The 16,315-nt window shown below is 48.6% G+C and overlaps 1 protein-coding gene across 2 annotated transcripts in view; it reads left to right on the top strand.

The window, feature by feature from the left end:
- The window catches only part of LOC107274197 (protein dachsous), a 135,151-nt gene that overhangs the window by 95,767 nt on the left and 23,069 nt on the right, over positions 1-16,315 (top strand). For both annotated transcript variants that reach the window (XM_015753052.2, XM_025091505.1), the window contains exons 2-3: positions 7,438-7,618; positions 10,465-10,944. In XM_015753052.2, coding sequence (XP_015608538.1) covers positions 7,438-7,618; positions 10,465-10,944 — 661 coding nt within the window. The remainder of the gene's footprint in view (positions 1-7,437; positions 7,619-10,464; positions 10,945-16,315) is intronic.

The following is a 16,315-nucleotide window of genomic DNA, read 5'->3' as shown; positions in this document are numbered from 1 at the left end:
TCAACTCGGGCAGGAGGTTCCTCTCCTGCCCTTAACCGTATCAAAACTCTCTCCGCCCGCACTACAGCCCTTTGCCCATCTCCAGCGGGGCGCCGGTATCTCAGCCGGGCTTCTGCCGGTCCGTGGAGACGTCTCCGTCGGGTCGTCTCCTCTGCCGGGCAACTCGGTACGTCGAGACTATCTCCCCACAGCAGATTTGAGCACCTCGACCTCGACTAAACAATAAGGAAATCTTACGAGAGCCTTGACATAACTGTACGAATCAACCCGAGAGCGTAGCTTCTGAGCAGGCTGGCGACCTGAAGGGAACCAGAAATCGAGAACGTTATCTGTATCGGTAACCGCAGCCGCCTTGGGACCGTGATTCGAAAAATCACGTCACAATATATATATAGTAGAGTCGGCCGTATGAGCCGGTTGAGCCGAATGGGCCGTATTAGGGAACGAGTGCCAAAGCCGAAATCGTTATCCTGCCTGTGAATACTGAATATACTCATTCTCCTCCCGTGTTTCGGTGCTTCGTGGGATGCTGTCCTTTTTTGTATGGACCAGTGTCGTTAATCAGTGTTCGCGCGTCGAGTAGATTAACGCCATTAATGGGGTCCAGGGGCCTGAATTAAGAGAATATTAAGACGATCCCAAAGCTACATTGGTACATTGTCGAGAGCCTGTTAAATTATACCGAAACGTCCGAATGCCTGAATGCCGAGGAATCTATTAAGATAAGTCATCATCATTCAGAGTGGGGAGGATGGGAGCGAGAGAGAGAGAGAGAAAGATATTGACGATTATGAGAGTTAGAAAATACCTACATGAGATTCCAAATGCTTCACACTTAATTATTACTGACTATGATTGTTGGTTTGATCCAGCGACACCTTGGATCATCGTCGTATGTAATTATACAGGCGGAATTTTTTTATTCGAGATCTGCAAGAGATCATCTGATCGGCAACCGATCATCGGATCGCTGTAGCAGTGGTTACTCGAAAACCGTTTAAACTCGAATTAAACTCATTGGAATCGCATCGTCCATGAAAGGAGAGTGGCTACCTACTTGGGATTTCGTGAACGTTCGGAGATAATTTTTTTTGTCTCGAGAAACTCCCAAGATCGCTACCCGATTGATCCAGATAATTACCCAATACAATGGAGCTGTCGATTGTCAACTTTAATCAAGTTTAATTGGCAGTAAGGATGCCGCGTATTCCGGTAGCACGAACGAGGCAAGGTCAATGACCTCAGAGCGTAATGAATTCATTTATCGGTATCAGTCTAAACCCTCGTACCGATACTTGGGCACAGAAAGTATCAGATGATTATTGAGATAATTACTCAAATGAATTTCCACTCGTACCCATCTATGCCATACCGACGCCTGACACCGGATCCTCATAAAATAGAACGTCAGCCGGCGTCGTTATTGCGACACCTCGTTGCTCGGTTGCACGCACGTAGGTGCGATCGTGCGCGATCGCGCGATCTGGAGAACCGGGCCTGATACCGGGACCAGATAAGTGCGCCACTTGCCCGGTTATAAATTTATCGGCTATTAGGGGCCTCACGGTCCGAGATATCGGGTTTATAGACGCGCATAAGAACGCTGTTTAGACAAAATTATAAATCGAGACGATTAATATAATCGCGATGGGATGCATTGCGTGCCTGGGAGGCTGTACCACAGCGACGTACTTGAGAAAAAGGATTTGGGCCCTAGCGAAAAAAAAAGCAAGCCCCAGAACAGGCCAGTAACGAACGCTGTCAGTTTGACAGTACCAAGTGCAGTTTCGCATATTCGATTGAAAGAACCGACACCAGAGGTCAGGTCGGGTATTATCAACGAGGACGTTGCTGACGGTCCACCAGCAAGATCACGGACTCTTGGACAAGAACCCACAAGGTCTCTGCTCTGTCTACGAGGAGCGGACAGCTGTCTTAATCGACGACCTCCCGCTCGGGTTTAACCTGGTGTCGAGGACTGCAACTACAAGAGTCCCGGCGCACGCTCGTTCGCTGAGCTGGATTTGCAGGCGGAACGCGGAAGCAGCCTGGGGACGAGGAGATCGATTGGCACGTGGGCGGGTGCCAAAAAATAACAAACTGGCCCTAGTTACCAAGTCTGAGTACCAATCAGTCAGACGCTGATAGTCACTGATGAAAGGTAGACATATCGGTACATACGTGGATTCGGCCGCATGTAGCGAGAAGTCTCCAATTTCTCAGCCAGTCCGAGTGGCAGGATATATTATACGTATACATACAGAGAAATGCGAACTCTTGGAAAGTGCGATCGACATCGGTCTTTCCGTGACTGTCACGATAGGATCGTGTCACGGGGAAAAAAAGAAACAAAGAGAAACTGATACCCAGGTGGGAAGTGGTTCCTCCTGATTCCCCTGGTTAGATGGCTAGCTGGCGCTGGGACCTGCGCCGGGACTGTCCGTACGGCGGGCCTGGTGACAACGAGATAAACCGTCGCCATTAGCCGGGATGCCGAATTCGCGAAAAATAAAGCAGCACGTTGCCCGTCGGGCGAAAGGGCCAACAAATGGCCGAACATACGTCCCGGCGATAGCTTGACAAATATATATTAAACTATTTTAATGAGAAGTGGCTGCCATATCTCATCGCAATTACCGGGCAGCGACCCGCCGGGGGCCGTGGCCGGCTTGCCGCTCCGCAGCAAAAACACGCACCCAAGGAGCAAAGGTTAAGTATACAGCTCGGTTCGCGAGTAGGTGTACAGCGTGGCGCGTGATGGAAACTGGATGAGGCCCGATTAGGAGAAAATTAATAAAAATACGAAAATTTGGAAAACCAAAGAAAAATCTGATCGACGAAAAAAATCAATCGGCATATTAAAAAAAGGATCCGATAAGATCGATACCTCGATGACGTATCTAAACGATCGATCGAACGAGTCGTACGGTCGTTGCACTTTTTCTTCATTCTCATCCTTCTCGTTATCCGACGTCACTTCCTTCTCCTTCGGACCTGTCTGCCTCGCGAGGGGTAAAGGATAGAGGGGGGGTGTCTAATATATACATTATAAATGATTAGAAGGACGCATCGGCGACTCATCGTTTTCAAGGGAAGAATTGCGAGAAGTTCGAGCGAAGTACCTCACGAGAAGGAAGCATAAGGGTTCATCGGGATATTTAAGGCATCTCTATAGAAAATCAACGTCAGGAAACTGGCCCCGGGTAACTCTCCTCTCTCGCGTTAACGGGACAGCGGATGAAAGAGATGGAGATAGAGAGACTGAGGGAGATCGAAAGAGAGAGAGAGAGAGAGAGAGAGACAGCAGAGGGTAACCTCTGACGGCCAACTCTCAGCCTCACGAGTGACTGACAGCTCTATAGAGTTCGTTGCGTTGGTAGCATTGTGCGGATTTACTCCTTCTTCCCTGCTGCAGCAACGTATTACCTCTTACCTCGTCTCTCCTCTCTCGCTCTCCTCTCGCCGTATCCACTTCGCAGACACGTTTTATATACACCCCATACGTCCCGTTATCACTGGTACCAACTATTTGATAAGGCACGCTTCGTTATCATGGAATCCTTGAATGGGCTTTGTCAAAGCGATACCGCCGCCACTGTCGTCACTGACGTCATCATCGGCTCCTATGCATGCATATGTCCACGTAAGGACGTTTCCCCCCGATCCCTTCCCCGTACTGGTGAATAATTTTACATGGGTTCAGGACACCCTGTTCTTGTCTCTCTTGCTCACTTTTTTCTCTCTTGGTCTTTTTCACTCTCTATCTCTCTTTCTCTCTCTCTCTCTCTCTCTCTCTGTTTGCTGCTTCTATGATTATTACCCAGCCACAAGCACGTCATATTTATTTATGCAAACGGTATACATATCCAGCTAATTGTGTGCCGTACGCACACCCGCGGTGACTCACTGGCCGTCCTCTTCGAGTCTTTTGCATGTCAATTTCCGTAACAAAGGAATCCTGATCCCCGAGGGACCCACCCACGAAACTTCCGGCCGCTTACGTATATATATATATAAAGACCTCGTTCCATGGCGATTGTGACACTTGGGATTCGGCAGCTTCTTCCTCGTACCAGTGAAAAATTACATTTATTTTCTGACTGCCCGACGATCGACCGGTATGACAACAAGTACAGGACAAGTCCCAGACGCATTTACTGACGATGATGTAAAAACTAGTCAAGCATCGTGAGACGGGTCGGTATTTGCCAAGGATAGCTTGCATAGTCCCGTGTATACGCTATGTATAGAATTTCTATCAGGTATAATACAGATACCAGGTGGTCCCGATTATCCTGCCAATCCTGCCGATCCAGATAGTCCTGAATAGTCGTATAAAATTCTACCTGAAGTTCAGCGTGACAGAGCGCATACGTCCATGTACGTACACACGCGTTACTAAAATGCGGTTCATCCTGCCGGGTTATCTCATTATGTCAACCTAATTGTAACTCGGCTGTACACGTGTGATCAGTAGGTAAGAACCTAACCTAAGCTCAGGAAAGATAATAGACTCTGATCTCAGCTGCCTCCTCCTCTTAGACTTCGGAATGAAGACCATCCTGGTCCCGAGAAAATGACTCTATCCACCTATAGGTGGTAGACTGTTTACCCAGCATCCTGGATAACGGTCCAAAGACCTACGAGCACTCTGAGCTCAGCTGGTTATATTAACCGATCCGATACCGGCAAGACTAGGTATATCCCTAGTCGGCCGTTTAACGAGCATGGATCTACGAGGGAGCTCAGGAGACACCTTAGAGACACGATCAAGACGAGGCGACGCTCGTGGGGAAGCGTAGACGACTGTCAAGTCCGTCAGAGAAGTCGGCGAGCCGGGAATGCCGAGGATGGCTTCTCTTCCCTGGCCAACAGCTCTATCTGTCGGGGGTCTGGGTCTCCGAGCAAAAAGTCCCGGTCCGCATGGTCGCACGCACTCGTCATGGAAACTCTAACTCGAGCGACGTGGGTCGGTCTCTTCGGGAGGAATAACGCTGTACCGACTATGGGAATTGCGTACAGGCATAGGACTTTACCGAGAGACCGTGAACGGTGTAAATATACAGCTTAAGGGATATATATTCGCGAGGATGGAATGTGGTTGGATGAAAACAAAGACGAAAACTTCCCAGAGAAAATTGTACGTTAATTAATCGTAAGGGAAGCCAAGAAGTTGGCAGTTATGAAGTGGATATGGCGGATTCGTGTGGACACCTGCGAAGACGAAGCACGACAAATTAAATGAGTCGGATGTACGCCGTTCGTGCGGATCGGCCAATGCGAATGCAAAAGAGTGCCGACGCGACGTTGCGACGAGCTGCGGCGTTACGACGCCCGTTCCTGCAATTATCTGCGTTGCTTTCTTCTTTTATATACTATATATATATATATATATATATATGCTCTTTGGCTGCCTCATCCTCCTACCGATCCAGCAGGGTCTCCTCGTTGCGGCACCTCCAACCCCTTACCCCCCACTTCACTTCTCGGCGTCGGCGTCGTAACGCCGAGCAACGAGTCCACCATATAAAAGTCGACATACCAGATGCTCCTCGCCAAGTCATCCGCGATTTACTGCGATAACTTTTGCAGCCGGACAATTTGTACCTGTTGGCTGGACCGCGTGTGTTGGCTAGCCAGCAGCAGGCGAGCATCAGGTCGACAGAAGAGAAGGAAGTCTCGGGGTCCTCGCTGTAGACGTGTACCAAGTTATGGGGACGACTTTTCAGACCATATAGTCATAGACAACAGTGGCATGGATAGTATACAGTTGGATTTTGAAATTTTTTTTTAATTTACCAAATTCGTTTTCCTATGTAAAGACTGTAAGACGGACGAGTTTTCTTGTACGGGTAAGTCCTGTGCGAGGGACTTTGAATTGTATTCCTTGCTCTGATTGAAATCGATATTCCATCCAAGGCCGAGCAGAAAGAAAAGCAGAGGAACAATGCGTCCTGTAGTATTTACACCGTAAAGGAATATACATATAGGAAGAGTAGTGTAGTAAGTAGTAAGTAAACCCGCTCGCAGGATATAGGTACAGTATGTAATACCACTGCTCGGAGGCTTAGAGCTTCTTCTCTGTTATGTTGGTAGCTTGTGAGGCCCCTTAACGAGCTACGGGAGTAACCAGCTTGGGATATGAGTCCCCGTATAATCATTAGGAATAACAGGGCAATGGGTATATATCACTGGAGAATCATTTCTGTACAGACTGTACTAAGGAGTGATTATCAACAAATGGGCCTTAAAGTGGAAGTCTTCTCTAAAAGTAGTCCCAGTAAAAATCAGGATCATTTGACAAGTGAGTGGGGGGGGGGTCGAGGTATGATAGGGAGGGGGGATGAAAAGGTGCTGAAAGAAAAGGACTAAAGGGTTGGGAAAGAGAAGTGACGAAGAAAAGGGAGAAAGAGAGAAGAGAGAGTGAGAAACAGCGGTAGAGGCAGACTCGCTCGTGAATGAAGAAGAAGGGGGCCCCGGAGCAGATTCGAATTAGCTGGCCAGATCAGCACCGATACTGCGCGGCAGTAATTCATTAGCATGATTGTTCGGGTGGGGGCGTCCATCCCTCTCTACCAGCTCCCCTATCACTCTCTTTCACTCGCTCCCTCTGTCTCTCACTCTCAAGCGTGCCAGAGTCGAGAGTGAGAGAGATACGTGGATCGGGCCCTTACCCGCGTACCCCGTAAGGCCCAACTAACGGGCGCAGTGCTTCTTCAAGGTGGCAACAGTGTTGGCGGGAAAGTTATTCGAGCGACTGGCCCTAAATCATTCCTTGCAGACTCTTGCTTTATTATCTCGTGTCTCCTCTCCTCTGGCTAACAGGGGGCGCAACGTGTAACTCATTTTTCCGGTCCCCTTCTTTGGGCCTTTTGTAGGGTCCGCATTATATCCGATACCTTAATTCGTTCAGTATCACAAATTTTCACCTCCATCTATATCCACCACTGATGGAGGTTACGGTTAAGGATGCAATAAAAACAAATGAATTTTTTTTAAATTTGACTTGAAATGTGTGCCGAGTATGCTTGAACCACCTCCATATGTAATCTAGTGGTACCCACTGTGTCTTTAAAGGAGGTGGCGATGCTCTGCCACATAAATAACGAGTGCTGGAAGCTCGAGGCGTCCATCACCGCCCCCACGTCCGTCGGAGGGTCCGTCCGTGCGTCGGTCGGCGCGTCCAAGTCCGGTCCACCTCCGAAGTGAAAGAAGGGACCGTACCTCCTCGCAAATTAGTCACTGCGCGTATTATGAATGGGCACTGCCGGCCGTCCGCGAGTATCCCGTTTCAGGAACATCGAGCGAGATTAAACAAAGCCCCAGCATCCCCCCAGCTACGCGACCACCTTATATCTGTTGCACAGCCACGTACCTACGGGGGCGTTAAATGATCTTCGATATCTCATCAGTTATCTTATTTATTCCTCTTTGCAGGTGCAAGCTACGGATCCCGACTGCGGCGTCAACGCTTTGGTGAATTACACCCTGGCAGCCGGTAGACCAGCCAGCGAGCAACTTCTGGTGCGAAGCGACACTGGCGACATCTGCGTCCGTTCACCGTTGGACAGAGAAACAGCCCCTTATCTGGAACTACCCGTTATCGCCACGGACAGAGGTAAGTCCCACGTAGGTACAGGAGACACCCTGTATCCTCTACCACTTAAGGGATGAACCAGCTGTATAAGTCCCAACCAACAGCATCTCGGACAAGTAAATAACCCATAAAAATGAAGGACGGTTCATCGCGTTAACAATGCGCCGGGAGTTAGGGACTTGGAGAGTATATACGTACATATAGAATAGGGAGTTAAGTATAGCAAAAGGATCCTATAGTCTGTGCGGTATAAGTACCTAGAGCAGTGCTGCGGACGAGCGAGACAGAGCGAGGGAGAAGGTGGCTGCGGAGGGCTGAAGATGACTGGGAGGACTGGCTGGTAGGTAGTGGAGGTGGCTATCGCCATGCCAAGATCTAGTAGCTCTATAATAGGCTGTATGATTTATGTTGCGAGTATTCCGTGCCCATTTTCAACAGGCTCCTTGCTGCCCTTATGGGAAGGACAATGACTGAGGTCCATTGATCCATGGTATAAGTAAGGGAAGTAGCTCCCTTCTCTGTCTTCCTATAGTTCACCGTTCCCTTTTCCCTTCCCTCTCCTATCTCTTTGTCTCTCTCTCTCTGGCAATCGGTAGGTTACTCTGTCCTTTGGGTACTAACTGGCTAATGGGTATAGGACGCCTATAGGCGCACGACCCTTAGCCGCAGCGAATGAGCTTCTCCGAGAGAGCCGACGACCACGCAGCCTACCCATTGTCGCTGGCTTTATGCCGTTTTGCAAACAAGCCTTTCCGTAATTGTCGCTCGTTATCGATACGATTGTCCGTTGGTTCTATCCATATGTTAACAATAGACTCCCACACGATTGGAACTTATCATTGAGTTTATTTAGCGGTAGTAAAACATTTTCCCGTTTGGCGGCTCTAAATCGCTTTCGATGTAACTACATAACCTATAAAGGTTACCGGCGGTAGTACGGTGTTACGTGTGACTGAAGTTATCATATGTAGAGTTCTCGTCGTGACCAGGGATATATAACGACCGCGTGGCTCTATCTCATCTAATTATTCTCACGAATAGGCACGGACGTGACCGACTTAGAATTGAAATATGGTGCTCGATGCCCCGCGGTGTGAATGCCGCATTATCTTTTCGAGCTCTTCAGAAATAATTTACTTCCAGGAAGTAAAAGTGCATCGGGCGCATCCTAAATGGATGCGATTCTACGAAAAGTTTAGGCTCGATCGTTGAGCTTGCTTTTCATCAGGGTGCATCAATGCGCTAATATGCTTGTATGACTACCTTTATACGGCCCTGGACCGAAACACGCTTATCCAGGTCTAAATCTTTGGAGGACGTTCCGTCTCGGTTGGTAAAGGATCAAGTCGAGAAGAGAGAAAGAGACGAGAGGATTCTTTGGATAAAAAGGGAGTGGATGATAGGTTAGACCAGGAGAGCCGGTGGTGCCGTAGAGGAGGAGCTGAAGGAGGAGGAAAACGTGGATGAGGACGAGAGAGAGTACACTTGGTGATGAGGGGGAAGAACGTAGAGAGAGAGAGAGAGAGAGAGAGAGAGAGAGAGAGAGAGCGAGAGAGAGAGGGAGAGAGAGAGAGAGAGAGAGAGAGAGAATACCATCCGACGGCACTCGAGGTGACTTTATTGACACCGGCACCATAAATCTTCAAGCCTAACTCCCACCGACAGTTCTCCTCGTATGCGCCGTGCGATCCCCAACCGACCACTTTCATCCGGATCCCGATACTTTGAGAACCCCTGACCATCTTTACGGGGGGACAGCAACCCCATAAATCTCCCCTGACTCTTTCATATCCTCTAGTACCAGATTCTTAAAGTCCTTCTTTCCCTTTCTATCCTGTTCACATGGAAATTCCATCGGCAATCGAAACTTCCCTAAACCACCCTTTCTGGTCCACCCCTTATGGAAGATCTATAGGATGATATATGTTATGTAACGTACGAAGGAAAAAAAAAAGAAAAAAAATCAAGCAAGTTTACTCTCCTTCTCGAAGAAGAGGAAGTGGAGGAGGATGACTATGAAGAAGAAGAAGAAGAGGCATGGTAGCGGCGCTGAATGCGAGAAGATGTAGAAAGCCAAAGGCGATGAGGAGGATGAGGAGGATCTGGAGGATGAGGCCGGTTCTTGACGCATGACTCCAATGACACTCGTACCTATAAATCTCCACGTGGTGTCGGGGCAGCGCAGTGCTGCGCAGAGCGCAGTCCATACATTACTATGAGTTACGAGTGTAAACCGTTTAAACATCGGATTACCCCTTTTACATACTGTCTTTAATATTAACACTTGCGTTAAGTCCACTCACGGAGTCGGCACAAAGTGAAAATCCACAAGACTGACTTCTTCCCCCCGTATAGAAAACTTATCCAAGCGTTGGATCTTTAGCCGGGAATAAAGGGAACGGGTGTAGGGAAAGGTTAGAAAAGAAAGAAAGAAAAAAAAAAGTGTCCGCCACGAAAAGAACAGAGCACAGGGTTCGACGTTTCGCCAAGTCCATTACCCGAATCGGAGGTGGGCAGACATCCCGTGAGCGGACGAGTATCGGCTACAATTTTTTACTTGAAATATTACACCGAGTATATTAACTTACGCGGGGGTTGGTGAGTTCGCCGACAGAGGGAGAGGCAGCTGATTGGCTGAGAAAAAAGGCCCGTGAACGAGGCACCCGTGCTGTGATTTATGTCGAGCGGCTTGCGGCGACCTCGTAGATTCATTTTCTATAGTTAATTCTGCCATTACGTTTGATACGGAGATAAAGACCATTTTTGACCGACACCCCTGCAGCCACCTCTCGAACTTGATGAAGTTTTAATGAAAATGAAAAGAAAAATGTATATTTCCCTTTAATACCTCGTTCTTTTGATTACAGGAGGACTCAGTACCACAGCCATAGTCCGAATTCAGGTGACGGACGTCAACGACAACCGACCTGTTTTCTCGCCCGATCGCTACAACGTGACGTTGAGACACGACAGCAGCATCAATGGTGCCATTCTGCGTCTGGTAGCGACGGATATGGACGCGGGTCTCTTTGGCCAGGTCGCCTACAGGATATCCGGCGGAAACGAAGCAGGGGTCTTCAGGATAGACAGGAGTAACGGCGAACTCCACGTGTCGCGGCTGAGCTTGCTGTCCAGATCAACGACGCACCATCTCAACGTGACAGCTACCGATGCTGCCGGCCTGAAGAGCATCAGGGACGCTGAGGTCAAGATCTTTGTCTCGTCGTCGACCAACAGACTCGTCTCCTGCGAGAGAGCTAGATACACCTTGACAGTGAAGGAGAGCATCGCCCAGAACAGCGTCATAGCCAGTATCAAGGGTGCGTCCACGGCTCCTATCGAAACTGGTAAGTAGTACCAACCTGAAGTGGTAGATTAAGATACTTGAAGAGAGGTCGAAGTATTATCTTCTCGCGTCACTGATCTCATACCTGGACCATAGCCACTTGCTATTTGCTACCTGATACCACAGCTACTTGCAAGACTGCTGCTACCAACCTGCAAATCTTAGAAAACTTATTCCACGTCTTCAGGAGCGGTCCAGTCGCGTTAGCATAGTCACGTCACGAGAGAGCTTATACTTGCCTCTTCCTATCTCTCGGATGCTGTATACGTAGTCAGGGTGTACCTCAGTCTCAGGTAAACACGGACTCCTTTCGACTAGGCATATATCCCGTACCCGTATACCTATTCTCAATTCTCCTTCTCTTTTTTGTCTTTATCCTTTTTTATCCTCTCTACCATTTTACCTTTCTACCTTTCACGAGCGATAAACCGATGCCATGTAAATCATCCTTGGAGATCTATTCAAACGCGATGCCACCGGCGCGCACGTCGCGCACCACGACCGAGGACAACTCTTACGACGTGTATCACGAGCGTCGAAACTTCTTAAGAGACTGGAGCAAGGAGGACAGCGGGTGTAGGTGTACCGGGCGAAGGGGAAGAATGAATAAGAGGCTTAAGGAGCAAAGAGAAGAAAAGAGTGGTGGAGTCGGTTGGCGAAAGAAGGGAAGAAATAGGATTTGAGAGAATGGTCGGCTGGGCGAAGGGGGGAGGTGATGAGGTGGTACGATGGGTTCGGTGGGTGGATTTCTGGCTCGGGTAGGAGGCAGGTACGTATCCGTGTCTCCACACTGGAGGTACATCCGATGCAAGATACGGCGCGTCACGACCTGGACTCTCGGCGCTATAGTCAATATAGGCGTGCAAAGTACGCGCGGCTCCGGATAGCCTCGCGATGTTCGCGTTATAGGATACTTCGCCATTGGTAGTTTACACTGTAGGACCGATGGTGGTTTACTGGCGCGGTGGTCTTACCATGGGGTACCACCGTGGTATTGTTCGTAGGATGCTGGTCCGCTTGGCCCGCATATCCAGCCTCTTGCATATCAATGCCGTCTCTCTTGGCTCGGCGAGTTCCCGACGCCGTCCGACGCTCCCCGACGCTCAAATCCTTTTACAGATATTTCGCCTCCTCCATTCTATTATATTTGAATTTCATACTCCCCTTGTGATTTATTATCTATTTATAGCTCTGTCCGTATGGTTAAGGAACGAGGTTTCTTCGATGCGGTATATAAGGACGGTTATTACGTAGGTATTGAGGACCATGGCTATTGGTTCGATACCGATATCCGATATGTGGTTAATGCAGGGCAAAAACCTGTTCAGCCGGGACAGGGACGTGCGTGGCGCTCGCGTTCGTAATATTTGACACACGGCAGCCAATCAGATTATCAGATTAAGTCGCAGTGGGCAGGAGCAATCGAGTAGGGTTCCTCCGGTGTCCTCTGGTGGACCCGGTCCGACCGTGGTAACTGTATACGAGGACGAAAGGCGTGGAAGAGGAGGACGAAGAAGGAGACGTGGAAGAAGAAGAAGAAGAGTGTCGGGGACTTGCTACCATTTTACGACACCTGTTTCGATAAAGCGAAACACCGTTTTACCGGGTTTTTATACAGTACCGGATCGAGGGGGGGACGATGAATTTTATCATTATAACGTCGGGGCGCCTTGATGGCGAACTTCTCTTTTTACTATTTAGTTCTCTCTTTTACCAGTTCCCACCTTTCTCTTCCTTCTCCTCTCTAACTTCTTTGCATAAAATCCAATGACAAAGTGAGGATGCGTTTACTGCCTGCTTTATGACGTCCCCAGTCAGTGATCCTAGACGCTATATACTCTTATCTTATCTCTTCACTGACCCACCGACCAACCCATGGACCATGTTACTATTCGAACCAAGATGGAAGTGGGTCGCACTAATAACGATACGATTCGGACTAATCTAAAGAGCAGGATGGATCCGAATCCCAATTCAGGAATCTCTGGGTACCGCCCAGCTTCTTTGCTGTTTCCGATTGTGAGAGAAGGAGGATTCACTGAGGGACAGATATTTTTACCTTGATTTCCTGAAAACTAACCTAACCTACTATCCGGTAGTCACGACCTGCCGATACCGTTATAATTGATTAGACTTTAGGTCCAGACGTCCCTTCGAAGACTCATCCGAAGTGGGCAAGGGTCTGTACGCGTTGCCTATGGGAAGCTGGTTCAGTGTTCCAGTCCCTGGGCCCAGGACGGGAACGACCAAGGGAAGCGGGGTAGGGAAGAAAGATAAAGAAAGAACTAGGACTGTCCCAGAGCCGCATAAATCGTCGCGAGTCGGATTCCGGGCAGCCGAACGCAAGCCGCCATTGTCCGTAACTTTTTGTCCCTTGACTCTGGACTCTTTGCATATGCTTTAAATATCGCCGCTTCGCTCGCTTTGAACCTTGCAAGGTGTACCTGGACAAGGTTCGGCTATGTTCACTACCTGGACTAGGTACAGGGAGTTCAAACGTTTCAGGGATTCGATTCAGCGTTTAGAAGAGTAACAACAAAGTATCCATATCAGTACCGTTCGCTCTTGGTACGATGATAACGGTCCTCGCGCGAACTCCAGCCTAATCCCTGAAATTCATATATGCGAATTCCTGCCTTATACCGTCTCTTACGAAGCTTCGTGACGCTCCCTGTACCGATCTTCAGATCTACCGATCTCCCCTCGCTTTCACCGGACTTGCAAATTTCGTCGTTGCATCAACGCAACCAGGTACACAACCAGGTAGCTCAGCCACTGAACATCCGCGACTCCCAGAAGATCCCCATTAGATAGGAACCACGTCGCTGCTTCCAGCTGGTCCGGAGAACGAGAAGAGTCTCTTTCGACTGAGGCTTTTTTTTTCGTATTCAGGAATTTCATTCTTATCAACCCCACTGATAGTATCGATTTGAAAAATATGAATGATCGTCCGGTTCCTCTTAAATCGGGATTCCCAGCTTGGTGAACGCATCCAATAAATCAGACCCCAGTGCGCATGCGCCTCAGCCTCGACCGGCATCGTTCACCGGAAACTCTCGACTCGGATCTTCCATCTCGTATCCAGAGGCGTGTGTACGATAGAATAACTTTGATGGATGGTGGTTATACGCAATGATCGACCTGGTGCGAAAGATCATCTCTATTATCATGCTGGTCTAAGAAGGATCAACGGAGGCTGAGACGGAGGTGGATCCTGAGGATGGTAAGAAGGTGCGGATCGGTACGGCTTGTTGGAATCCACAGATGATCCAGAGATACATCTACGTACCATCCCATGCATTGGTACCGTCCAATCCCAAGGTACCCAAGACCCGACGAAACCAAAAAACGTAGGTCAGAAATTCCGAAAGCCACGAAGACCTCAAAGGTACAGGGAACAATTTGCGAGAGAGATCTCTGATCGTTTCCAATGGATCTTCGGTACCGTTGAATACGCAGACCGAAAGAAACGTCCGATCGATCAGTCGATCGGTCGATCGGCATTGTCCGTATAGGAAATCTTGTAGGCAACTGCCGATAGCTCTGCAGGCCATCGAGTCTATCTCATTCTCACAGCATCCTAAGAACTTTTGTCTTTCATTCTCGCGTGGGGCAGCCGATGATGCCTCTTATCTTGTACCTCCTTATCAGACTTTCCGATCTGCGCTATGAGCATTAACCACGTGAAGGTTACTCGGGCCCCCATTTCCTTTCGCGGATACCTGGACAGACCTGGAGGTTAACCGTAAATAGCTTTCTAATTGCTGGCTGTTTGTCCAGGATCTCTGCGTATTGAGATATTCATCCCTCTTCCTGGTCCAGGGATTCTTTACGCGGACGCAAGAAGACGAACGCATCCAACTTCTTGGGATCTATCTGTATACCAGATAGAAGATATTTCCTGGATCCATCCCAACCTATCCTGACTCTTATCTTTCTCCAGGATAGCTTATCTCAAGCGCCTTGTACCAACGTCTCATTGTAAACTCGTCCGACTGGCTGCAGTTCCTCTTTCATTGTTGACCACAGTAACCCTGAGGATGCTGCGGGAAAGAATTTTCGGTCGACGCTATCTCGAATACTTGTTATCCTTGTGCGTGTGTTATCCTATCAAGGAAATATCACTAAGTAATGTCCCAGCAGTACCTGCTACGAAGGGTATGCCACGGGCCGTCAATATAGCCGTAAACGGAGTGACTGGGAATTGCTGCGGGAGGGAACGAGAGATGCGGATGGTGGTTGAGAGGGATGCTGTGGTCGATAGCGGGGAGTAGAAAGAGAAGGAAGACGAAGGGCAGGACGAGTGGGACCCCCGTCAGCGGCAGCGTGCCTTTACCGCGGTATCACTTCTTCATCGCATTCGTCGCGTCGCTCGAACGCTGGCTCGACGCTGGCTCGAAGCTCCCGCTAATCATCATTATTTAATTACCAGATAGTTTTTCGAAGAGGGCAAAGTGTCGCTGGCAAACGAAGTAACGCATCGCGCGTAAAGGGCATCGCGTTGTCATTCGATTCTTTGGAATTTTTTTATTTCAAAATTTTATTTTCTTCGTTTTCACAAAAAAAAAAAAAAAAAAAAATTTTTCTTCGCAAAACCATTCCAACGTCCCGACCGCGCGCAGAACACTGTCCTCCGAGACATTCTACCAGGTTCAATTAAAATCGCAGGTTTATGCAAATCCCTGGGAGGGTTTATTTGTCGCGTTAAAAAAAAAAAGTAACCCAAAGAGACTCCAACGACGTTTCTGAACTCACGCGGTATTTACTGCATCGAACTCCTGACAAATCCCAATATTTAGCAGGGGTCCCGTACAATTTGGCAAGTTAGGTTCTTCTTCTCGATTCACTAACGCGACCGACAAACTCGTACATTGTCGAAGGAATTGCCACAGCGGTACCCGGGACACGTTGGTCCCTGTGGTATCAGACCTGCTGCCAGTTCTTACTACGGTAAAGTTACTGCCGGTTTATATCCACCCTAGGATTTACCATGAGAAAGTTGGTAATCGAATCGGGTTCTCTTTTACGACTTCGTAGCTCGTCCAATGAGTATGTGACCTCAGGAGCACGCAACCGTTACGTGTTAATTAGCAAAATAAAAGGATTAACGTGCGAGCAGTCGAGTGAGAAACATAATAAAAAAAAAAAGACACGATCAGAAATGCAAGCTGATAGACAGTCTTAAAGCTACATGACTTTTCCAACTCCACAGTTGGTACAGCTTCGACCCTCAGCCGCTACAAGTTCTGACCCGGCTGTGTATGACATATAGCTCATATCTCTCCATGAAATCCAAGGGAAAAAAATTTCCAGCTAGTATACAGTACCAGCAAGTTGTAGCTCCTGATTGTTGCAGGAAGGTTCGAGAGGGG

The sequence above is a fragment of the Cephus cinctus genome, unplaced genomic scaffold, assembly GCF_000341935.2.
Source record: "Cephus cinctus unplaced genomic scaffold, Ccin1 Ccin1_scaffold0093, whole genome shotgun sequence".
In the NCBI taxonomy this organism is placed as follows: Eukaryota; Metazoa; Arthropoda; class Insecta; order Hymenoptera; family Cephidae; genus Cephus; species Cephus cinctus.
Note: the sequence above shows the minus strand (reverse complement) of the source record. Positions and strands in the feature narration are given on the sequence as shown.